Here is a 25,173-nt window from a genome sequence, read left to right on the forward strand (position 1 = left end):
AAATACGGCATCTTTACATGGCACGAATGCTAACGAAATAAACCCATTTGAAAAAAATAACTCCCCCTGTTTAAATAGATAGATGGGGAAGCTAACTTCTAAGAAGCAAGAGCAATTGGAAATGCTTCTCTAGGTCCAGGGCGAAGGTATATGACAGACTCCAGATTGGTGAATTTGCCGCCTCCCCTGTGAAAACACTGCAAGGGCCCACAAATACAGAAATGGCATCTTTGCTCCTAAGATGATTCCCTATTCTTTCCCTGCTCTCTGGCCGCTAGCAGTTGTACTTAGGGGTACTTATACTTTGCTTCACAAAGATCATTTAAAAAGTCATCAAAAATTAAATGACAAATAATGCAAAGGACCACTACTTTAACTGGTGACCTTAATGACAGAGGAAGACATGACTTTATATCTGTGTCACTAAGTAATAAAGTAATTTTAATAACCTAACAGCAATTAGAATGCAATGCAATTTCAGAGTGAGCAATGATTTCCCTTAAGAGTACAGGCTGGCCTTTTGAAAGAGTTGTCTCAGACTTGTGCACATAAACTTAAAGTTTATTTCAATTCTCAAGAATTTTTCTGGGGGAAGCAGGGTGATGATAATGCCTGGCTTTACCTTGTGTGCATCCACTAAAACAATTCCTCCTTTATCGAGTGGCTCTTTCATGCCTATCAGCAACTTTCCATCCACATAGCCTATTGCAAAAGGTTTGTCTTCACTAAACCATGCAAGGCAAGTAACAGACACTAAGGAAACAAAGAGGAAAATATGGATAAGCAAGTTATAATTTGCAGAATTTTAATTAAACTTCTTTGTACTGGAGAAAACAAGAGCAAAGCTGAATAAAGCGTAGGGGGACGTGAGTGAGTGCGCTCTTCTGATAATACCTATCACTTCCAATTGTGCTACACAATTTACTTCAAGACTTCTAAGTGCCAAGAAATTTTCAAAATCAAGGACTAAGACTTACTAAGCACATCAGGTTTTTTTCACAGATATGGAAACAAATGTCCACATTTTTCTTTAATAGGTAGTCATAAATGTTCAGAGCTGAGCATATTGCACACCATAGGGCATTAAAGAACATAAATCCATCAGGCGTGGCCTTCATGAATGACATGAGTGAGAAACAGAGATCAAGTTCAGGCTGGCTCCTTGCAAGTCATGATTTTCAGAACAGCAACTGGCCTTGAGGACATGTGCTCTATCCCTTTCGCCTATCGTAAGCAACTCATCCTTCCCAGCATTAACCTTGAAAAGGGCACCAATGCAAACCAGAGTTAACCACAAATCAGATTATTCCAAAACACTAGCTGGCATAACCACTAGCTGGCATAAAACCATGCAGATTATGGTTTTAACTGAAGGTTAACTGAAGCTTGTGATTAACTCTCAAGACAAGCCTTCCAAAGCATTCTAAGCTTTAAAACGCAACATTATTTTTTTTAAATAACCACCTTACAACATATCAGCAGCAGCTACTTACCATCCTTTCTGTAGCAGTGTTCCAATTCAATTCTGTGCATGGCAGAAACATCTAAAACTTCAATAAGTCCAAGAGATCCATCCATACGACCTACAAGGAGTGATTCTGGAGCTTCTCCTGTCCATGTTGCAGCTGGTCCTTCTTCTGGCCATGCTAGAGCAGACACCCAATGTGGCTGAACATCCAAGAGTCCTTTTCCTCCTAAGAAAGTAACATGCGCCTAATTTTTCTCTATATTTTAATACCCACTGATTTCCATAATCCCAAAAGATGAAAACACATCCAAGAGCAGCACTGTCACTTCTGTAGCATTCTCCCCAGCTAGGCACTGCCAAAGCACTCTGGTAATTTTAACCTGTGATTGTACAAGCTATCAGATAGCCCATTCAAAGGCTCTTTTACACAGCAGGAGGACAGACTTTAGTTTGCTGCTGGTTGAGGATGCTTGTGGCTGGGGATCCCAAAAGCTTCCCCCTGCAGGTGTCTTGAAGGTTTGCCCCCACCCCAGATGAGCCCAACAGAAGTTCTAGCATGTTTCAACCCAACTGTGAACCCATCTTCAGTTATTTATCCTCTTTCTCTCAGCTGCTGTTCCAAGCAAAGGTTAATTTTATTTAAAATCCTTTATTAGGCATAGCAAACCACACATTATCAAACAGACACTGTATACAAATTGTGCAAAATACGAGCTCAACATAACAAGGTTTGTCTCAGTCAGATCTTTAACTCCAGAAAAAATCAATTTGCATAAATAATACAATACAACACTACCACATCACCGATCAATTAAGAACCACTAAATCTCTTTATAATGGCCCAGTCTTTCTACAAGGACAGCACTCAAAAATTCAGCCACTATTAAAGTAATTTGATCATTCCTGTCTGAGAGCAGGTCCTGAACCATGGGTAGCATAGAATTGAGCCTGTTGAGTTGTAAGGCCTCTAATAATTGTCTTCAGGCATAAATGCCAAAATCACAAGAAAAGAAAATATGCTCCAAAATATCAGGTTCCTGTTTACTACATTTGCAGATACACTCTGATTCTGGGAGAGCTAAATATCTTCCTCTTACTATCACTGAGGGAAACATATTAAATCTGGCTAACATAAACAGCCTGAACAATTCATGAGTCTTCAGATTTGTCATGTATCCCTTTTGAAAATCTCTACGCAAAGGGAGATTTAAATAGAGAGGAGACCAAGTGCTGAGCTTTGCAACCTCAAGAGTGAACACTTTTTTCTGTAAAATTCTTCCTGATAAAGGGTTAATTTTAAAAACCACTGTTGCTGAAGAAGCAGCTGCTGCCAATCCCAGCTTTTTTATATAAGACTTCAAAATCTTAGATGTCTAAACATTCAAAAGTACAAAGTGTAAAGTGGCCCATGGATTCCGGGGGAGTTTAAAATTATATGGATTTTTAAATGAACGATACCTATTAATCATGCGCTAGATACCTAAATTAATCAGAAAGCAAGTGGTGCTACACATCTGGTATTATTGGCCCACAAAGTACACAGAATGATTACTTTGCTTTTAAAGACAAACTACTCTTGCCACTATGTGATCAAGCAGGACCAGCCCTACCATTAGACAGAAGGAGGTGGTTGCCTCAGGCAGCTCACTTTGGATGTCACTATTACTTTTATATTTATGATTGTATTTCTATTCCCGAGAAAGAGGTGCTTATGGGATTTCAGCCCTCGGGCACCATAATAACTTGTTCAGCTTTGGGTAATATGCACCTTTGTTTTATTCCATTTGCTGTTCCACTCTGGCAGAGATGTGTATCAGGCCAGTTCTATAATCAAGTTACATTCTACCCCACCACAATGAGGCTGGCTCCTTCTGATGACAGGTATGCAACATTCAGTTTTATGTGGCTCATACCATTAACTTGCCATATGTTCACCATCTTCTCCAGGGCTCCAGCCAGGTACTTGCCACTGACACTCCAACAGGCAAGTGATAAGCTAGGATCGCTAGGTGACCCCAAGTTCTCCTCTTCGTCCCCTTCCCTGCAATATAATTTTAGCTTTCAGTTAGAGGAACGTAGAAGGTAAGGCATATTTGAAACAAGTCAGTTTCTCAAACAGATCACTCTATGTAAGCCATACAATAAGTGGCTCTCAATCATTGGTCCAGCTTTGATCATACCTTAACAGCAAAATCATTTTGGAACGGGTATAAATGAAGCTCCACTCCAGACACTATTATTCGTGCAAAACTTAAACCCATCTATTGTAAAAGCTACAGCAGGGATAATAAACTTATGGTTTAGGGACAATAAACTTGTACATATTTTGTCAGGCTGCAGCTCCCATCATACCTGACCACTGGTTATGTTGCTTGGGACTATTTTTCTAGAAAAAGAGGTGCTGGAACTCACCATGAACGCCTTCCTTGTTCTCTTAGAATGGCAATGGAGCCCACCTGGAAGTTGCCAGAATCCACCTGAGAGGTGCCGGAACTGAGTTCCAGTGAGCTCCAGCTGAAAAAAGCCCTGGTTGGGACTGGTGGGAATGCCCTATCACCTGCCTATGGGGTATTTTATGGCATGGTAGGGCATTCAATAAATCCTAATGCAAGTACGGTCATCACTTCCCAAACTGAGATATAAATACTGTTCTAAGCTTGCATCCTGTTATTAAGGCTCCAGGAGCTTCAGTCTGCGATAAAGCCAAGCCAGTTTCCCTGTTTTACAATCCCTCTTGCATAGGGACCCTCATGCACTGTCACTGTGACTATTACACTGTTTCCTGTAGCTAGCAGCAGCTTTCCCAAGAAACACAGCTTCACTGAGGCTCCTTTGCAACACTTGGACATGATGCAAGATATGAGTACTTTTTCTAAGCTGTTACACATTGATCGCCATACATCCTGCAGCACCCACATCCAATTCTTAACATAGCTAAAAAGAATAAAAATGGGGTGTCAATGCTTTAATCAGTACGAACTTTTTGACAGTAAGAACTGTTCAACAGTGGAACAGACTCCCATGAGAAGCAGTGGACTCTCCTTCCTTGGAGGTTTTTAAGCAGAGGTTGGATGGCCAGCTCTTATGTATGATTCCTGCATTGCAGGGGGTTGGACTAGATGACCCTTGGAGTCCCTCCCAACACTACAATGCAATGGTTCTATGCACGACTTAACACCTTAGTCTCTAGGCAGTGTACAGTATGGCTTAAAAATACAATAAAAATAAAATCAGTTAAGGCTATCCATAAAATAAAATAAATAATGAAATAAAATAAAATAAAAATATCTTCAGTAGGCACTGTTAAGTTCAACAGGGAGGAGCCCTATCTGAACTCAGCTGGGAGGGAGCTTTACTGAGCTGGGCCCACAATATTGGTTATAATGTCCCTTGTGGATATGAGCTGTGCATCCAAGCTATGAGTGATCAGGCAGAGATATGAGCAGTCCTTAAAGTATCCTGGACCAAGGACTTTGTAAATACATTTCTGTAAGTGCAGGGGAGAAGCTGGTTGCAAGGAATATCCCATGCCTTTGGGAATCAGCAGGCAGACTTGAATGCATCTGAACAAGGCTGTTTGTCATGGTTACAATGAAATCAAAGCAAAATGGCTGCCATTAAAATAACACATGTTTAGCAAGCAATAGTATTAATATAGTTTAATAAAATGGGATAGAGGAAATGAAGTTGCATTAAGCATGTAGAAAATTGAACTTACAAAACATGCATTTGAGTAGGCCCTTGATAACTCTCCTAGCTAATATTTTACCTACAAAGCTGGCACATTAAGCTGACTGAATCTAACTTCTCAAAGGATCACTTACAATTTGTTGAACACACATGTTTGTTGCAATGAGTACTGCTTCTTCGTAACATTCCACACCCGAATTGTTCCATCATTGCCACTTGTTGCTAATAGCCCTTTTTTGTTGCACCACACACACGTCATTACCTACAGCAAACGACAATAATAATTGCGAAGTTACAAGGCAAGCATTTAAACATTTGTACTTCAAAATACAAGTAACAAGCAATTCTCTAATGCAGCCTTTGTCAGCCTCCAGATGTTTCAGACTACAACTCCCATTAGCCCCCAGCCAGCAATGGCCATATGGTGCTGGGGCCGATGGGAGCTCCGCTGTACCAATCTACAGCTGTGCCATGAGAACAAGTCCCATGCTTAATGCACAAGACAGTAGTTTAACAAGCACCTCTTGGAGAAATGCCATTTAAAAAACAGTGATGTAGATATTCTGAAAGGATTATTACCCTGTTCTGGTGAGCCTCCAGCTTGATGAAGGAGCATTTGCGCAGATCCCCACCCATATCTGCAAGGGTCTGTGGGCTGGTTTGATTATCTCGATCTTGAGCTGCAAGAGTTCGGACAAGCTGCTGAGCAGCCCACTGCCTATGTTGCGAGGACAACCTTGAAGAAAGGCAGCAAGCTGCTAGTGCATTAGCCAGCTCCAGAGGGCCTACAGTAGAAGGATCATAGGAAGGATGGGCATACAAATGGGCAATTATACCTGCTTAGACAAAACAATGAGATGATGTCTGGATGAGTGACAAGAACAGATAAGGTTGAACATTATTACCCACAAAACAAGAATGGAAGGAGGACCCAGCCCACACATCTGAAATCTCCAAGGAGCTGAAAAAAACTCAAGTTTTCATGTATCCCCACACCTTCACTCAGCACAAAACTGGTATGCCTTCTCCACCTGTTTCCCCAAGAACGTTGCTAGAGCACATTCAACACCATACACACTCCCCTTTAAAAGATTTCTCTTAGTATGTTAGAGCACAGAGTGCTCAACACCAAGTTGAATTGCAATGGCAATTTTGCACTGGAAGAGACCTGCTTAACCAGGCCCAAAGCCTTTCTAGTCCAATATCCTCTTTCCCACAATGACCATTCTTATGGGTAGCCTACAAGCAGGCTATGAGAACAATAAACTTTCTCCTTCCAGCGTTGTCATACAAGGTATACAGAGGCATGGAAGTAATATACAAGCATCGTGACTAGCAACCATTGATGGCCTTCTCCTCCCTGAATTTCTCTAAACCACTTTTAAAGCCATCCAAGGTGGTGTGCATCACTACAGCTTGAGGATGCAAATTCCACAGTTTAACTGCGCACTATTTGAAGAAGGAATTCCTCCTGTCTGTCCTGGATTTTAATAGTATAAGAATCTAATTTTTCCTAAACTGAAAATCCCCCAACATAATCTTCCCTCATAGGAGAGTTGTTCCAATCCCCAACCACTTTGGTTGCCACTCCATGGCTGTATAATATTCGTTTTGAGATACAATGACCAGATTTGCAGGACCCAAACACAGATACAAAAGCTTTAGAAAATAGGTTCTCAGGTTCTCCCTGAGCCAGTGCAGGTGCAACACCACCAAAAGCTTAAGGTGCCTCTGCCATTTTTTAGAAACCCCCCCCCCCCACTGCAGCACAAAAGCCCACTCCACTTAATAGGCTCCTCCACCCTTTATGGGACTTTTTCAAGAGGCAGGGTTCTATGGTGAGGAGTTTGGGAAGGCAGTTTTAGTTATGCATGCTTAACTCCGGGTCTAACTAACTATCTTTAAATTTTAGAAAATAAATCCATAGCCACATTCTCACTCATTTTCAATTGGTCAAGAATGTTTCATTTCATGTGGCTGTAGCTTACTTTTCCTTCCAAAAAGGAAAGGCAAAGCAGCCAACGACAACAGAGGAAAGCAAATGCCATAATACAAAAACCAAAAAAATATTCTCATTTCTGGTGCCTGTACTTAAAATGATGCCCTGTTAAGAATAAATACCTTTCTTTTCAACTTCTGTTTTATCATAATTTGGCCTCAGTTTGGCCCCCTTGTCTGCCAACAAGGCTACTAACGCTTGAGTCACAATAAAGTTGGGTGATGTTACAAGCTTATTCTCTTCTGCTATTCCTCGCAGAAAGCTTGGCAGGAATTTTCGTTGCACTGGATCATCCACTGTAGTCAAATTGACACCAGTTGCTGCGGAAATCAAGTTCTAAAAAACAAGAAATGAACAAAACACTGCAATAGCCAACATAAGTATTTTCAATTATACACATCATTTCAACTGTACAGATTTTTTCAAATAAATGCAGACACCTAAAAGGTAGATATAATTCTAGCTATTAAGCTGTGTCTATTAAAGAGATGCTATTGCTACATATTAGGCCAAAGGCCATTAACAGTATCTGTTAATTTAGGGACAAAGTGTATGTGTGTGTGGGTATTTACATGTCAGCATTCACGTGCAACAAGTCAGACCTGGTTTACCTGCAATGAGTTAGTGTGTTGATACATGTTGCCTGATCACATTGCTGGTGGTTGTTCATCAGTGGTTAGGAAGAAACCAACCATAGCCCTTACTTTAGATACAGTGGCAAAACAAGGCTTCCAGATGTGTTTATCCCACTCACAGCAGAGCAGGAGTGATGTGGAAGCAATCAGGCAGAATGCACCACTACAAGGGCTGTTCCAGATAAACCACAATTAGCCAGTAAGTCTTACTGTTATGTGTGAATACAGCAATGGATTGCTCTTCCATGTTTATATTTGGAGGAGAACTAGACTGGATGAACTTTCAAAGTTAAGAGAAGTGACCTCAAATGGTTGGGGGGGGGGGGGGAACTAAGCCCTGTGCCACATGCTCTCCAGCCATATACTTCACTGTCACAGAAAGCAAGATTGTTCATTACCTTATTGGTTCCAGAGTTTAAAGGTATTATGGACTTTGTGATTCAAATAATGTTCAATTTAAAAGTAGTCACTCTGCAATGCATAAGCACACCATGCTCCTTTTATACCAGATGCCCGTTTTCAAAATTCTCATTTTGTCTGGTGTTATGAGGTTATTGTTAAGTATGTTAGTTATCTAACATACTGCATGTTAGTTATCACTACTAATGTGACATAATGGTTAGTCCATATACATTGCCAAGTAGAGCACACTGAATGAAAACTAAGCCAACTTGCTCAAAGTTTTATAACAACATCACTCAATGCCAAAGTCAGAGGAGCGGGAGAAACTGGGTATGGTAATATACCAAAAGAGGATTGCTCACTTCTACGCCTTGCACCGAATCTCCTAAACCCCATTTCCCTTGGAAATACACAATATTTCAGAGATTTTCTTTTTAAAAAAGCCATTTTTATATGCCATTTCTTGGGATAACTTCAGAAAGAATACATTTAGTACCGGAAAATAAAAACCCAGAGCAGAAGGATGGTTGATCCTACCTGGGTACACAGTTGAACCAGCAGTTTTGCAGCACTTGGGGTATTTGAAGCTAAACAACCAACAGCTGTGCTCAGATAGGCCAAGCAGGAAATGGGCTTGCTCATTTTGCTATGCACTCCTCGAGATCTCTCGGAGGAACCGGATACAGTACAGGGACTTGTGGAGAGGCCTGCTCTCCCTGCTGCAGCCAGGCACATCAGTCGGACCAAGGTTCGGATATCGGTTAAGCCCAAGGACTCAAGCCCAGCTGCAAGACTGCAACTAGACCCACTGTTGAGGAAAAAAAGGTAAGTTTTTTCTGCCTACTGACACCCCACACAAACACAGCATTCACATTTCAAGGCATCTATTATACATTGCAGTGGTCATAAAAAACCAAAGGACTGCAGCTCAGTGGTAGAGAATCAACCTCCAAGTTGGGCTAGAAATGTTCCCTGCCTCAAACCCTGGAGAACTGCTGCTAGTCAGGGTACACAATATTGATCGAGTTGGTCTGACACAGTACAAAGCAGCCCCTATGTCTCTAAACCGAGTCTAGGATAAAGAGTACAAGTTATTGTTCTTCTGTCAAGGAGAATATTAAGTCAGTCCTCAGAAAGTCAGTGTCAGAGCAGCATACCATCATTATGTCTGCAATCAGGACCAGGCAAAAGGAAGGAAAGGACACTGGCAATCTACATCTGTTTGCTGTGGATGCAGGAGAACATGAGCCCTAGAAGTGGGAGGTGCCTCCTAGTAAGCCCTGCCCCCTGGTCAAATTTTCCTTTGTTTCAATAGACTGTTAATGGAGAGTGTCCCCAAATTTGGACCACTGGATAGAGCAATATGAGGGGTAGCCAATGTGGCATTTTCAAGATGTTTTGAACAACTCTCCTCAGCCCCAGTCAGCTTGGCAAATTGTCAGGGATAATAGGAGTTATAGTTCACAACATTTGGGTGGTACCATGCTAGGTATCCCTGAGACACGGAGAGATTGCCAGTGTTCAGAATTTTTTCTTGTTAGTAAAGAAAAGGAATTATCTAGAGGGGGAAAACTTGCTTTGAAATTAACACATGGCTACTTTGGAAAGCTTGCACCAAGATGGGAATTAGCCCTACTCTCCTTGTGTTACCTAGCAGATTTTTTACCATATTCAAAAGTTGCTTAGTTTCTATTTTGCTTTGGATTTTGTCTCAGATAACACCACAAGCTAACAATCACAGGGTCATTGTTCAAATCAGGTCCTCTAGAGCTTGACAAACCTGACAGAAAGGAGTGAGAGGGCTCTCATGACCATTGTTCTTGCCAAGAGGACTTGAGCTGCCGCCGTCACCCTTCTTAAAGCCATAACACGGTCGTGTGGATTTACCAGAGCAGCAGCTTGTTCTCCCAGAGTAATTCTGCCAGAAGAACTTTTTTCTATGGAGCCATGGCAACCTTGAATTCAAGGAGTGACAAGAAAAGGAAGCATTGCAGCATGTGCAAATTTATACCCAAATAATTCTATGTTTTGCAAGTCACCTTGAACATTTTAAATAAAAAGCTAACTCATCAATGTTTAAATGTTTTTTAAAAGTGACGGTAGTTGCAAGTGTGAGACCTAATACAGAAGGTTAACCTGCACTTTCTCCAAGGACTTGAGTGGCAGAAGTTAATGCTGGGCAGTTCAAAACCCTCTCTCACTCCCGTTTCCATCTACCTCACCTCAACTGATGGGAGCACTGCACTGATATCTGTATATCATTCATCATCCCACTGACTACAGTTGGAAACAAAACGGTGGACTAAGTGGTCCTTTGGTTCAAGCCAGCATTGTTCTTGCATGGAAGGGGTAGCTGAATAACTCCACTCACTGAGTCAACAACATACCTATGATTTCTTCAGAGGATGTCCCTTACATCATCTTATGTACCAAAAAAAGCCCTTCTGCTTTTACTCAACCCTACTCTCCTGCTTTCCTTTCCCAACACCGCATTCCCTGCAGATCCTTAAAGGGCGGAGGGAGATGGGAATAAGTGGTTTTGAAGAGGAAGCTATGAAAAAACATCTATTCCAAAGTAATAGTACCACCACCTAAAAACAGATGAAGCCAATTAATTTGGCTGCAATTTCACAGTGAGTATGTTCAGGATAATGACCAAGAAGAAACAGTGCAAGACTTCAGGCAATTATTTCTCTATGTAAAGTTTACCTATTTGCATCAGTGTTTCCTCCATACTATTGGTGGCTGTGACCATGGCAACTGAGGCTCCCAGTGGATCACTATCCGGGAACTGAACAGGCTCAGGTACAATACGGCGATCATTCAACCCAAGGGGTCCAGCCAACAGTTCAAATTCCTCTTCACCCGTCAGCTTTTCATCCTCGTCAACATCCAACATGTCCCAGTCTTCTAGCATGAGAGAAGTAAATTGCAGTTAGGTATACTATTTTAAAGCAAAACTTGAACTATGCACTGGTGTCATCTGAAAAGACCTACATAAAGAAGTACCTTCATAGACACTGTCTTGCTTGCCTATCAGGTCGGGTGCCTGTCCTTTATATCTGCACCAAAAAGAGAACACAACAATCTGCTGTTAAATCGAACACCACATCTTTTTCTTTTTTTAAGTATTGTAGTCTTTTCTTGATTTTCTTGTTGTTGTTTTTTTGTAAAAGGCTTTGAGTGTTTTCTCTTTCAAAAAAATCAAGTGGTTAATAACTTTTCTGAACTAAATGAATAAATAATATTAAGAAAGGGGTGAGGAACATGTGGCCTTCCAGGTGTTGTTGGCTAGCTGGGGCTGATGGGAGCTGGTCAACATCTGGAAGGTCAGAGGCTCCCAACCCCAGGTTTGTGAAAATTGAATTATAGCTAACGTGTCTGGGAAGAAACAATCATTTTGATGAAATATAGATTCCTCTTCAATTTTTCAACAGTCTTATCAAAGATGCACCACAATATCTTTCGAGATGCACCCCAGAATCTTCTGACACTACCAGTTCCAAGCAATAGCTGGGCCAAAGAACTGAGAGTCTGTATGTGATTTTGTGTCAGGCATTGAAACCCAAACTTTGTATAAAGCATCAGAATGAAATGCTGATTTTGAAAACATTATCTTAACAGTCTAATATTTGATTTCATAAATTATTTTAAAATGTGACAATTTTATTCTTCTCCCTCATGCAAAGAAGTTACACAGGACTTCATTAGCAGCTCACATTTGAAAGTCTGGAACAAACAGGACTGCCAATAAGTCTTGATGCTTGTGTATTTCTAACCTTCCTCCATATGGAGGCACCCTTATATCAAGTCAAACCACTGACTCCACCTAGTTGAATAGTCTCTACTTCTGGACAGAAAATTCATGGCCCTCCAGATGTTTTGGACTCCAGTTCTGATCATTCCAGATCATCAGCCATGCTGACTGGGGCCAAAGGGATTTGGAGTCCAAAAATATTTCTCCATCTCTGCTCTAGCAAGGGTTAGATGCTATCTCCTCCAGATGTTGCTGGATTACAACTTCCATCATTCTCCATTGTGCTGACTGGGGCTGATGGGAGTTTGAGTCCAACAACAATCCTAACCTAATTGGCAGCAGCTATCCAAGGTCTTAGACAATTTGTAAACAATATTGGACTATTAGTCAGTGTAGACCAATACAGTCTACTCTGACTGGCAGCGGCTTTTGAAGGTCTCACACTAGGGTTGCTGGGGATTGGACGCAGCACCTTTGCCATTCAGAGGATATGCTCTGCTTCTGAGCTGTACCCTTCTAATGATGTCAGGAGGACCCTGTGACAGGGGTTAGGATGAGACTTGACTTGCCCAAGGCTACCCAATGGAGCCTTCTGGCCATGCAAGGATTTTAAACCAAGCTTTCAGTATCCAACCCAACACTCTAGTTACTGTACCATATTGGCTCATGAAGTTCAGCTCTTTTATGATAAGTGCTTCCTTTTTCCTTTCCTTTCTTTCTTTTTTCCAGCAAAGGGCATCACAGGCTACACAGTCTTTGGTACCTTTCCGAGGAAGATGTCTTAGACTTGCTCTTCAAGGTCAAGTATTTTTCTCGGCAGCTGCCACACAAGAGGTAATAGGGATTCCCACTTCCACATTCGCCACCAAACCATCCATCCACATAGGAGCCATTGCTGCGGTAGCCCTGCCGGTTTGCACTGCGCCCACAGCCAGGGTGGTTTCTTTTCATGTGTTGATTGAAGCTGACAACGCTGGATTCACACAACTCACATACTACCACTTCTTCTCTGTCTTCAGATTCGCAAACATGCTGCACAGTGTAATCATGCAGTTATAATCATGTACACACAGAAAAATCTAGTATTTCTATTGTATTTTAATGGACTGTCATAACCACAGCTGACTCAGCAGTTCTCAGTTGCAGCTTATTATGGAGGCAATAAAAAAAACCTGGAAATGCAGTGGATTGTCATAGGTCAACCTTTGCATAGGTGCCCTTCAGATGTTTTGGATTACAACTCCAATAAGTCCCAACCAGGATGGCCAATAGTCGGGGATGATGGAAGTTGTGGACCAAAAAAACTAGAGGGCACTAGGCTGGCAAAGGCAGCTGTAGATGAACAACTTCAAATATATTAAAGTTAGCAGTTCATACTTTATTGGCAACCTAATGGCATGAACCTTTCTTTGACAGAGCCAAAGAAAAATTCATGCCAAAAGTTCAAAGTCTAAAAATCAAGAGTCTAATTTTCTGCCTATAAACCCCAAGTTTCTTGAGGTTTAAAAAATGGCCTACAGATGCTTAATTCACATGCTCTGCATACTTTGCAAAGCTGTGCAAATAGGTTTTACAAATTAGTTTGCTTTCAATTTATTTTATGAGGAACTCTTAAGGAAAAGGTGGGGGGAGAAAACAGGAAGGATTGCTGGTTTTATTGAACAAACAAATTCACCCTAATATTAGCAGGAAAAATACTTTTTTTCTCTAGCTCTTGCAATTGAAAGGAAAAGCCTAAAGTAAGAACTGCTCTATACATTTAGGCAAAATGAGGATGTAGATGGTGGTAGAATTCTGGACTGTACCACTACAACTGCAGGGTCATATTTCTGGGGGAAGGGTGGTCCATAAAAAGCTTCCTCCACTTAGTAAATTAACTCACAAGGAAGAAAAGTTTAGCATCTTTCTTCCTGATGAACTAATTTACTATAAGCATAGAGCATTCAAATACCTGAGGCCAGCTCCCTGAAATTTGAGGCAGTCTAGTTTGCCACCTCATTCTGTGTAATGTGCACATTGGCTCAAAAGCCTCATCATTCTACAGACACTACTGCACTATTTACTTTTCCTTGAAAGTGATCAGAGAGCACCAGAACAGAGAAAGTCAGACCCACTAGTCCATCTGTCTCAGTATTGTCTACACTGACTGACAGTGGCTCTTTAGGGATTCAGGCAGGAAGTCTCTTCCCACCCTACCTGGATATGTCAAGGATTGAACCCGGGACCTTCTGCATGCAAAGCAAGTGCTCTACCACTGAGCTACAGCCTAATAAATTTGGGTGCATTTGTTAGATCCTAATTCAAAATAAGGCCAATTATGTCTTCACTACTCAACTATAGCACTGGAAATCTTTAAGAGTCTAAAGCCTATAGTTTTCAGCACCTTCAGCAAGATGCTAGGCCAAAGACACCTGCTTACTTGAAGAGGCAGCAAAACATATATGAACACTGCTGTGAAAACATCAAAGCGCACAATGATCATCTCAATCTGAGAAGCGCTTTAAGCAGCAACTGTTGCATTGAAACTATACAGGATATTGTAACTAGAAGCATTTTAGCATATTCCCAAAGCATTAAACAAGGTACAATCTTCAATGAATTTCTCTCACACTGGAGAGCTCTTGCATAACCGTCATTCTGTTCAAAATAAAAGTTCTACAACAGCCTTCCCCAGTGCAGCCCTCCAGTTGTTAAGGGTAACCACGCTGGATGAATTCAGTGGGAGCTGTAGTCCAAACCATCTGGAGCATACCAGGTTGGATATTATTATTTTTTTTAAAAAAAGAAAAGTACTGTTCCAATGTAGCCAATTCCAACTGATGTTTGGGGCTGCTCTTTGAGGCTGATTCTTGGCCGTGTTTGGATGATTTCAAGCCCCCGTTTGTCCCAGCCATGACTTCACCCGCCCCACAGCTGACATCAAACGTGACATCAGGTGTGGGGTAGGTGTGCATGGCCAAAATGGCCTGCCTGGGGGCAGGGGTGCTACTTGGGCCTACAGGCCAGAGTTTTCCCACCCCTGATGTAGGGGAATATTAGCCACTCATCATCTCTGATGAATGAAATCATGAAGCTGTCTAAAAAAATTTTTTTACAGCTTGCCTGTTTTTCCTTAAAATGTCAAGTGACTTAATTTGCAGAAAAGACAGTTGGCAAATAGGAAAGCAGTCAAAGTAAAGAGAAACTGTTTCACATGAAATGTACCAATGAGAACTACATGACAATATTCACTTGTGCTGTTAAGAGCCTGGAACCATCCAAATAAGGGTTAGCAGCAATAATGTTAATAAAACAATTGCTTAGGTAATGCATAATGTTATTTCATTTCCTAGAAAGCAAGTAATAAGCAAAGCAGCCCCAGCTGCAATCACACACACCCAGGTAGGCCAATCCAATACCTCCGGGATCCACATTCCTAGAATGTCATTATCACTGGCAAGATCCTGCCCAAACATGGCTTCCATGGCTTCATCATCCAAGTCAATTTCTAACTCCTCATCCAAGTTGAAGTCATACAATGCTCCAGGGTCTTGTGGCAAGGAGATCCCTTCTCTCCGGCTCTGATTCCTGTGCGCCTGTACAGAGCGGTACAATCCCGCTTAAATCAGAGAGAGAGAAAACAAGCACACAGTTTGTTTTGCGGGTTAGTAGTAGCAGTACATGCTAGCTATGGTCAAAGCTGCAACTTAGCAAAATGGGTGCTGTGATGGATAAGGACACTTACAACTGCAGGACCTCTTAGGAGAGATGTCATTCACGCTTCAAAGTAAGACACACTGTGCTACTCTCATTCACTGGCCAACATCAGCACCACCAGGCCCCAAAGAATAGATGTCATTCACTTACATGGGGAAGCAGGGGCAAATATAAGGACTATACTTGGTCCCCTGACTCCAAAAGCAGGGCTTCCTTCCCTAGCCCCAACAGTTTGGGTTGATGGCACCTCAATTTACATTGTCACACGAAACTTATCAGCCACCAAAAATCTTCATCATTTCTATGTAAGTCCCACTCTGGGTTCTGTTTCTTAACCGCACAATTCTGACAAGATTAGAAACTGGTATATTATACACACACGTATGAAAATGTTAACATACACACTGACACATACAAGGCTAGCAGAACACATTTAAAGTTCTGTGCTACAGAGTACATGCCCTCTTCAGCAGGGATGAAAAGAAAAGGGTGTTGAAAAATATTTTCAAACACCTACCAGCACGGGCTAGCAGCGTCCGAGCAGCTAAGTCAAATTTGTGCCTCCTGGTCACTGCTGACCGACCCCTTGAGGTGGGTCCACTTCCAGATGCTGCATTTTCTACGTGTTCCATACTATCATGGCTGAAATGTACAAATAGTTTAGAAATGCTGAAATGTGTCAAGTATTCATTAACATTAATCCAGATTGGACATCGGACCAAGAAGGGAGTAATGTTTAAATCGCCTAAGCGCTTGTTGTAGATAGCCTCTCATAAAGCATAGAGGCCTTGATTTCTACTAAATTAGGTCCCAATCGCCAGTTATTTGCTCCATTGTAGGACTGCTCTAACTAGAATTGGAGAAATGTATAGCTCTGCTTTTATCTCTAACTTCTGAATGTATAACTCATAATACGCTCAGTCACTTTTGCTTTACCACAGATTAGGGTCTTTATTTAGATCAGGAATGTGAATGCATTAGTTCTTCTACTGTGAAAATTGATCTCCATATGCTTTCTTTCTTGTAATAAACTTGGTGTGATTATGTTTGTGGAGAGTAAGTATAAGTTAGGCACATGTTAGAACAGCACTTGACTGATCTCTCTCTCAAGCGACAGGTTTCTGGGGTTCTTATGTAGGGAAGAGACATATAGGGATTCTGCAATATAATGCCTTTTGTGTCTTGCCTCTTAAGACAGATTTTTCAGAAAATACTTGAGAACAGAAGAGCCCTGCTGAGCTAGTCAGCACTTATTTCTCACAGCAGTCAACAAGCCTGAGCTGGCTGCGGCTGACAAGGCTTGTAGTTCCAAACATCTGGAGAAACCTGATTGGGTAACACTGCACTGAACCATTATGACTAGCATTGGTTAAAAGACTTAGCCTCCATGGATTTGTCTAATCCCATCTAAGATAGACTGATTTTTAAAAACTAATGCATAATTTAATAATAACCATGTTGCATATTTTAATAGCAAACATGGATGAGAGCCAACAAACTGAAGCTCAATCTAGATAAGACTGAGGCACTGTTGGTGGGTGGTTCCCTAGACCAGATGGCTGGGAAGTTGCCTGCTCTTGAAGGAGTGGGTCCTTTGCTGTCACATGAGGCTCAGGCGGCCTCAGTGGTGCAAAGTGCCTTCTATCAGCTTTGGCTGGTGGCCTAGCTGCGCCCCTATCTGGACAGGGATAGCCTAACTTTTGTAGTCTATGCTCTGGTAACCTCTAGGTTAGATTACTGCAATGCGTTATATGTAGGGGTGCCTCTGAAGACAGTTCAGAAATGGCAGCCGGTGCAGAATTTGATTGGCTAGGCAGCTCACCGGGGCAACATGGTTTGAGCATATTACGCCAATCCTGGGCTGAGTGCACTGGCTGCCAAATAGTTTCTGGGCCCAATTCAAAGTGCTGGTTTTGACATATAAAGCCTTAAGCAGCTCAGGATTGCAATACCTCAAGGACCACCTCTCTCCATATGAACCTACCTGGACCCTGAGATCATCCTCTGAAGCACTTCTTCCTGTGCCTGCTCCATGAGAGGTCTGGAAGGTGGCAGAATGAGAATGGGCTTTTCTGGCTCCCCATGCTCTCCCCAGGGAGAATTGGCTGGCAGCTTTATTATACATCTTTAGGCATCAGGTGAAAATGTTCTTCAACCAGGCCTTTGGCTGATTGACATCTGATGCCCTTTTAAATGTGTTGTGGGAGGGACAATCATTGGTTTGCTTGTATTCTATTTTTTATCATGTAATTTTAAGTTGTCAGTCACCCTGAGATCTATGGATAAAGGGTGGTATACAAAATGAATGACTCAAATAGTTTTGCGCTGGGGTGTACCATCGTGGGGAAAACTAATACTTACAGTCCCATTAAGGTTTGAGACCTGAAGAAACCAACATTTTACCTTTCACTAAAACCTTCCTCCATTTCAGTGGCATCAGCTGAAGGGATGTCACCGGGAGACTGCAAGTAACACTGATCACTTGACTTCCCGCTGCCCCCAGAAACTACAGTGCCATGGAGGGAATCGGCTGTTTCTTCTGACTGAGGGTCTTCGTCTTCCTCATTCCCAGGATGCTCTATCATCCACATTGCTAAGACTGTAATGTTTTGAGCATCTGCTTCTCCTCTTGCACCTAAGAAAGAAAAATCTTATGAAATGACACCCAGTTATGAAAACAGGAATGCCCGGTTAGAAATGGATAAGAATTCAAAAAGTTCATGACAGAAACTCTCTCCAAAGTTTTGTTACATGCAGCTTGATAGCTGATGCAACAGCCAACATCCAGAGCATCTTGCCTTCACCTCTTTTAAAGGGCAGTCCCTCCTTCTTACAACTGCAGAGAAAAGCTTGAGTGTGCTTGGAAATCCGAAGAAACCAAGAATTTTTGGTGGGTGGTTATTCAGGACCTTCTACTATTTGATCCTGGGCTCTTATTCCTTGAGCAACTTCAAGGGAGTGCTTGTCCCCATTACACTTTACAGACTAATATTTGACAACAAAGAGCAAACCCTTTCATGAAAAAGAAAGCTATGACACTTCAGAGCCTAACTGGCTTGTTACTTGTGCTCACTCTCAAACATGCGCTCGCTCTCTCTCTCTCTCTCTCTCTCTCTCTCTGACAAAGCATATTCCTTGACAGCAGAAGGATTACCTGTGGCTTCCATTGCTTTCGCAATCTGCCGTAGGGAGAAGCCCATTTCTAACAAGGGCACAGCAATAGCTGGTGGAGGAGGGGAAGTTGAAAGGCGGCTGCTTGGGTCCGACAAAGCTGTGGATTGTGGAAAAAGAATGAATGGCAAATCAGCACCATCTCCTTCATAATTCATCCTGCAACTTAGTCAGGCTACAAAAGTTCAAAATCATTTATTTTGGCTGCATTTCCCCAAACACATACATATATGTATGCATTTTTTCCTAATATGCTTAGTCTTGTACATAATTGTTCAAAGTTCAGTTACATCTTTTTGTTACTACAAAAGGGGGGTGGAGGTAGTAATATCTTCCACATATCTGCCAATGAATGTTTTAGTATTAAGAGGTTAAGCCATTAGTATTCCCTGGCATTGATGCCTTGACCAGCTGAGGGCACATACAGTGATAGTAAACACACAAATTTCAGTACGGATATGAAGAGAACAAAATTGAGTTGCAATATATATATATTTTAAATAAACCTTACTAAGGCAATGGACGAAACCTACCTGTCCGATTGGCAGGTCTTGCAGACTGAGAATCAGGAGAGGTCAGTGATTGTCTCCTGCCTACTTCATCAGAAGGAGATGTTGGCAAAGAGGATATGGGAGGCGTTTGGGCACGTCTTGTTGGGAGTACAGTAGTAGTTGGGTAACTGGAGAACATTTGCCTTTTAAAAATATATAAATAAAAATGGTAAAGCAATGGACAGCAGTGCAAGGCATGCCAACAAACAAGATAAATACCTGTATTTCTAATATTACACGGTGATAGCTGTAACCCACCAATGGGATATGTATGGATGTCAGCAAAGGTAGGACCCATTCCTCACCATCTCTCCTTCCTAAACAAGCCTCCTTCAAATTTAAAAGGAGACTTGAAAACAGCCTGAGGGTTCAATGGGCACAACCTCTTCTGTGAGTGCTGACAAGCCAACTCAACACTTTTACGTCTGGCACCATCAGTCAGCAAGTAAAAAAACACACAGTTTTATTGTTGAAAGTAGGAAGGGAACAGCCTTTTATAAAAAGATATACTGCTTCTTGCTACTCTAGTTAAACAATTTGCAAACATTTTCAGAAAATGAAATCTATCTTTCGGAGAAAACTTATCAAGATACAAAATGATTACAAAGTTGACTGGATTGTTTATGAGAAGCAAGATCAGAAGTCAATCCATACCTAAGAAGGCTAAGAGGCAAAACACCAGGGGACTCAGAGGCAGGCACAGTTTCAGTATCAGTCACCGGAGTGGTGGCAGTTGTTGTATCTTCTAGAGAGCTGCTCATGAAAGATGTTGTACTAGAGGCTGAAGGACTCGTCGTCACAGGTGTCTGGGCCTGCTGAGCTTGGTCGTTTTCTTCTGCTTGCTGGTCCACTTCTGCAGAACAATTTAATGTTTTTCCGTATCATTTAGCTTTTAAAAATTTCATTTATGACTTGCTCCCTATAAAGCACCTTGAAGCAATTTCACAATACAACAAACACATACTCAAAACAATGGCATTTACAAAAAGTTTAAAATATTGTGTACATTAAAAAAATCAAATCTAGTACAGACACTGATTGGAATAAAAATATAGCTATACAGATACGCTTATTTTTACAGGCAACTGCAGCACACCTGGGACTGAATACCTGTGGGCCTCCTGAAGGCATCTTCTTAGCAAACAAGGGAAATAGGCCACTTTGCCTTCTCCTGCAGAACTCTCCTTACATTCTTATATGTGGTTCTAAAGTTTTGATTATTGAATGAAGGGTTGGGTGGCTGATATTTATTCTGTTAGAACATGCCATATCACAAGGAATGATCCCTTCATACCTAAACTTTATGGAGTACCCTTCTTCCTAATATATGGGCTGGTGCTATCATTATTCATCATTCTACACTAATTAAAGGCATGCTTATTTGCCCAAGCTTTCAGAGGGGGGCAGCTGAAAATGAATTGACTTTTTTGGGGGGGGTGTTGTACATTGATATTGTACACTTTTATTTTAAATTTTAAATGTTTTTATGTGAATTATATTGCTGTAACCTGCCCTAGGATCATGAGCTGATGAAGAGGGGTCTAGGAACCAAAATAATAAATAAACAGTAAATGATAATCAAGTATTCCAGCAGTAGCCAGAATGGTATCCTTGGGACACTCCAAAGCAGAATTTGAAGCCAATTGCCACTGTGCCCTCTGCCAACTCCCCACATGCTCTAGCACAATGCAGGCAAATGCTCCTCAACTGGAGACATGAGTGCTGAAAGGACAACTGCAACCTTAGCTCAGAACACAGACCAGGGGGATTCTTTGGCCCAGCCTTTCATTCACAGATGGGTTCTGTGGAGACAGAAACAACTCCAGTCCATCACTGGAGAAGCCTGAAAACAGCAGCCATGTGAGAGGCCTTCAGGGGAAAACAATGATTCAAGGCAGAACAAGATGGAACAATACTGTGAGTACAGGAGATAATTGCTGGGTAGGAGGTGAGTACTTTTCCATATCCTAAACACATTTTCACAAGTCGTCCCCCACCCCAACCATGCATCAAAACCAGACCAGCTTGGGGGGCGGGGAATTTGCAGAAGGCATTAAGTACCCCCCCCCTTCTGAAATTTCTAGAGGAGTACTGCCTATGACGACCGGCAGCAGCTCTCTAGATGTCACGTTGGGGTCTTTCCCAGCCTCCCCCAGGAGATGCCAGGGGCTGAACCTGGGGCACTCTGCATGCAAAAGCAAATGGCTTTACCACTGAGCTACAACATTTCCCCAAGTGGTTGCAACCACTTTTACCCAGACATCTAGTTCCACCCACATTCCTTATGTTGAAACTGCTACTCAAGACTAGTAGCAGTTCTCCCAAATTCTCAGGCAAACAGATGTCTTTCAGAGGTCCACTACCCAAGATCTTACAAGTGGTGATGCCATGGGCTGACCATGGGGTTTTCTGCATGTAAAACATATGCCCTTGCAAATAGGAACCACCCTCTACCATATAGAATTAAAATAACCAAAGAACTTTGTGATGTACAGGTAAAAGGGGGAAATTTTCAATTTCATTGTTCCGCAAGGGACAATGACAATAAAGATATTGTATCGTATCGTATCGTATGATTATTTGTGCAAGCACACTCAAATCATGCTATGGTAGTTCACACTATTGTTAAAACACTGATGCTCATCTAGAGGAGCAGAGATCAAGGGAAGAAACTAGGGAGGGTCACAGGAGCTGCTTTGTCTCCACAAATCTTTGTCATGTGATGTGATCCTACCACTCCTAAGCTGTGCAAAGAGTGAAGTCATTGTTTGCAGACACCTCCTGCAGGTTAGCCAGAGTATAAAGAGTAACTGCTATGTTGAACTAACTAGAAGAATTTTAGAAAGCTGTCATTTAATGCAACAGCCAAGCTTGTGGTTGTTGGTTTTTTTAAATGACTCCTTAAAGGTAAAGGTAAAGGTACCCCTGCCCGTACGGGCCAGTCTTGACAGACTCTGGGGTTGTGCGCCCATCTCACTTAAGAGGCCAGGGGCCAGCGCTGTCCGGAGACACTTCCGGGTCACGTGGCCAGCGTGACATCGCTGCTCTGGCGAGCCAGAGCCGCACACGGAAACGCCGTTTACCTTCCCGCCAGTAAGCGGTCCCTATTTATCTACTTGCACCTGGGGGTGCTTTCGAACTGCTAGGTTGGCAGGCGCTGGGACCGAACGACGGGAGCGCACCCCGCCGCGGGGATTCGAACCGCCGACCTTTCGATCGGCAAGCCCTAGGCGCTGAGGCTTTTACCCACAGCGCCACCCGCTAAATGACTCCTTAGTTTTCTTTAATTAAGCTAAAGGACATGGAAAGTGAATGAACAAGGTAAGGCTATTGGTCAGCATGATAACAGCTACCTTTAGTTATGGCAGAGACCAACAAGACAGACTGACTAATGCAAAGCAAAGCAAATGGCAAAACTGCACACCAACTGCTGTTCTTGTACCAGTGTAGCACCACAATACACAATATCATACTGGCTCTGCAGGAACAACATAACAGTATTGCTGGCTTTTCACAGGCACAAATATTAGGAAAAGGGTATCCAGCTACCACCGTAATTGTGTTCAAATTAACATCTATACACTTGCATAATTAAAGTGTACCTTGCTTAATTTTGCTGCCACACTGGTCCTCCAACAGCCCGTGAACCACTAATTTGTAGATCATTGCTTGTGCCCGTTCCAAATCAGCCAGTCCTAGTGCCCTCTTGATAGGTGAGCGCATGACTGCCCGTTTCACCATATGGCGCATCAAGAACTGCAAGGCAGCACGCATTTCCACATCTTCGTGAACAATGGGCGAACTCGCACAATCAGAATTATGGCCACTCTCTGCCAGGACCTTTGGTATCAGTAACAATTCAGCATATTTACTACAACTAAGGAGAGTGCTAAGCGATTTCATAGCACCAAGGTAAAGATAAGACAACTGCACTGCTCTGATTTCTGATTGTACAGCATCGTGATTCTTGGAGGCATGTTCATGAGTCTTCCTTTTGCCTTCGGCATTTGGATGCTGGCTCTCCACACCCAAGGAAACAGATTCTAAGGAAAACGAAGCAATTTCATTTTCGGATTTTGAACTTGTAGCTCCATGGCCTTTGATCTCCTCAGTGCTTGGCACCGACCGGGCATCTGATCCAGAGTCACCTTCTGTTCTCTGGTCAACATCTCCTTTGTCTTCTGCATCATGCTTGTGTTTCTTCTCATGTCGCTTGACGCTTTGCTTCCCCATGTCTTCATGGATGCCAGTCAGGAAGGTGAGGTCCAGCAACACAGTGGCTGTCAATCCACGGAATCTTGCAACATCAAAAGGCAGCGGTTCGCAAGGTTCCAGATTATACAATGGCGTGTCACTAGGCGACCAAAAAGTTGGGAAGCTTTAATAAAGATCAGAATGACACAGGAAGAAGCAAGTGAGGGATAGACAGGAGGAAAGCACGGGAAATAATGTAGGCAAAATAAGACATAAAATATATTTAATCAAAATCTAAATGAATTGACAGTCTAAAAAATGTAAACCGGGAGGTGGGGGGTAGGAGGGAATGAGGGTTATGATCAGATAATGGGGAGAGATGATACTCAGTGCAGAAGGTAACAAAAAATGAGTGTGCTGTTTCAAACAAAACAGTTCATTCCAAATACCCAACAAAGGTAATCATAAAATACTGAGGGAGTTTTTGCTATATTAGACACGTTTGTTTTGGAAAATGTTTCCTAATGGACGAAAGCACCCTGGGATCTCAACTGGGTTCTGGCACTAAGTAGGGAGGTGGCATGCCCCCTAAGATATTTTCACAAAATAAAAATGCAAAACATAAACTTAGCAGCACTTTAAAGTGTTAAAAAAAACCTATTCTGGCAGAAGTTTCTGAGGGCTCACAGAATATGCCACAAGAGATGTGTTACCTTCTAAGGTGCCACAAGGCACTTGATACCATCATTCAGACATTACTTAGCTTACAGTCAAAATGTCATAAATAACACTCCCTAATGTTACAAAGCAATGGCCTCAAAACCCACAGTAGCAAAAGGTTACAAGAAATTTATTTCCAGGTTGAGCTGTCTGATATTTAACTAGCTACTAGTATTAGCAACTACTATCTCACATTTTAAAAGTCAGTGACATTTCCTAAGCACTAACAACTGGCAACTTGTCTAACACCAATACTGAAAACACTATACCTGATTGTAATCTCAGCTTCGTCCCATTGCACCTTGGCAGACGTGCTGCCTTCTTTGACCACTCCAAGCAAGGTGGCATGCCGCCCAGTTTGCCTGTGAACACAGCGGCCTCCAACTCTAAGTCCAGCATCCACTCCGCCAATCACTGCCAGGACTGGCCACACCTCCACACACAAGGTCTTCAGCTGGAGCTCTGAGAGATCTGCCAGCCCATGCCGACTGCCATGTCTGCCTTTCTCCTCCTCCTTGCTCTCCTTCTCCTCTCGTGCCTCATTCTCCTCTCGGCTTTGAACAGAGCGGCTTTTCTTCAGTTTCTGACCTGCCTCTTTAAGGCATGCTTTGAGCTTGTGCAGCCGCTCCATCATTTTCTTATTGATGCAATGTGTCCACCGGTCTGTTCGATGGAGGATGCGGATAAGCTGAATTGTGGCCTCTGCAAGCACAGCAGCAACAGGGCTGCAAATGGGGTCTCCTGGCAGCAAATCCCTCGGGGTGCCACGCATCTGCATGTCACAGATTTTTACCTATGCACACAGACACACAAGGAAATTCACTCAGCTGGATTCTCAGGTTTTTGGTAAAATTTATTTGCAAATTAGAAATCTTCTAAATGAATCAGAA

General features: G+C 42.3%; 1 protein-coding gene across 11 annotated transcripts in view; it reads right to left on the minus strand.

The window, feature by feature from the left end:
• Nucleotides 1–25,173, minus strand: part of HERC1 (HECT and RLD domain containing E3 ubiquitin protein ligase family member 1) — a 111,804-nt gene that overhangs the window by 21,991 nt on the left and 64,640 nt on the right. For 5 of the 11 annotated variants that reach the window (XM_053365929.1, XM_053365925.1, XM_053365926.1 and 2 more), the window contains 19 exons: nucleotides 24,553–25,076; nucleotides 22,972–23,747; nucleotides 20,024–20,222; nucleotides 19,352–19,512; nucleotides 18,802–18,918; nucleotides 18,051–18,282; nucleotides 16,165–16,289; nucleotides 15,329–15,549; nucleotides 12,715–12,983; nucleotides 11,204–11,256; nucleotides 10,904–11,104; nucleotides 9,975–10,149; nucleotides 8,732–9,002; nucleotides 7,280–7,493; nucleotides 5,738–5,997; nucleotides 5,293–5,420; nucleotides 3,382–3,509; nucleotides 1,494–1,694; nucleotides 623–753 (listed from right to left, as the gene is read on the minus strand). In XM_053365929.1, the coding sequence (XP_053221904.1) occupies nucleotides 623–753; nucleotides 1,494–1,694; nucleotides 3,382–3,509; nucleotides 5,293–5,420; nucleotides 5,738–5,997; nucleotides 7,280–7,493; nucleotides 8,732–9,002; nucleotides 9,975–10,149; nucleotides 10,904–11,104; nucleotides 11,204–11,256; nucleotides 12,715–12,983; nucleotides 15,329–15,549; nucleotides 16,165–16,289; nucleotides 18,051–18,282; nucleotides 18,802–18,918; nucleotides 19,352–19,512; nucleotides 20,024–20,222; nucleotides 22,972–23,747; nucleotides 24,553–25,076 (4,386 nt within the window). The remainder of the gene's footprint in view (nucleotides 1–622; nucleotides 754–1,493; nucleotides 1,695–3,381; nucleotides 3,510–5,292; nucleotides 5,421–5,737; nucleotides 5,998–7,279; nucleotides 7,494–8,731; nucleotides 9,003–9,974; nucleotides 10,150–10,903; nucleotides 11,105–11,203; nucleotides 11,257–12,714; nucleotides 12,984–15,328; nucleotides 15,550–16,164; nucleotides 16,290–18,050; nucleotides 18,283–18,801; nucleotides 18,919–19,351; nucleotides 19,513–20,023; nucleotides 20,223–22,971; nucleotides 23,748–24,552; nucleotides 25,077–25,173) is intronic. The other 6 variants (XM_053365931.1, XM_053365930.1, XM_053365928.1 and 3 more) reach the window with 5 other exon arrangements.

This window comes from Podarcis raffonei, chromosome 14 (genome assembly GCF_027172205.1).
Source record: "Podarcis raffonei isolate rPodRaf1 chromosome 14, rPodRaf1.pri, whole genome shotgun sequence".
Lineage (NCBI taxonomy): Eukaryota > Metazoa > Chordata > Lepidosauria > Squamata > Lacertidae > Podarcis > Podarcis raffonei.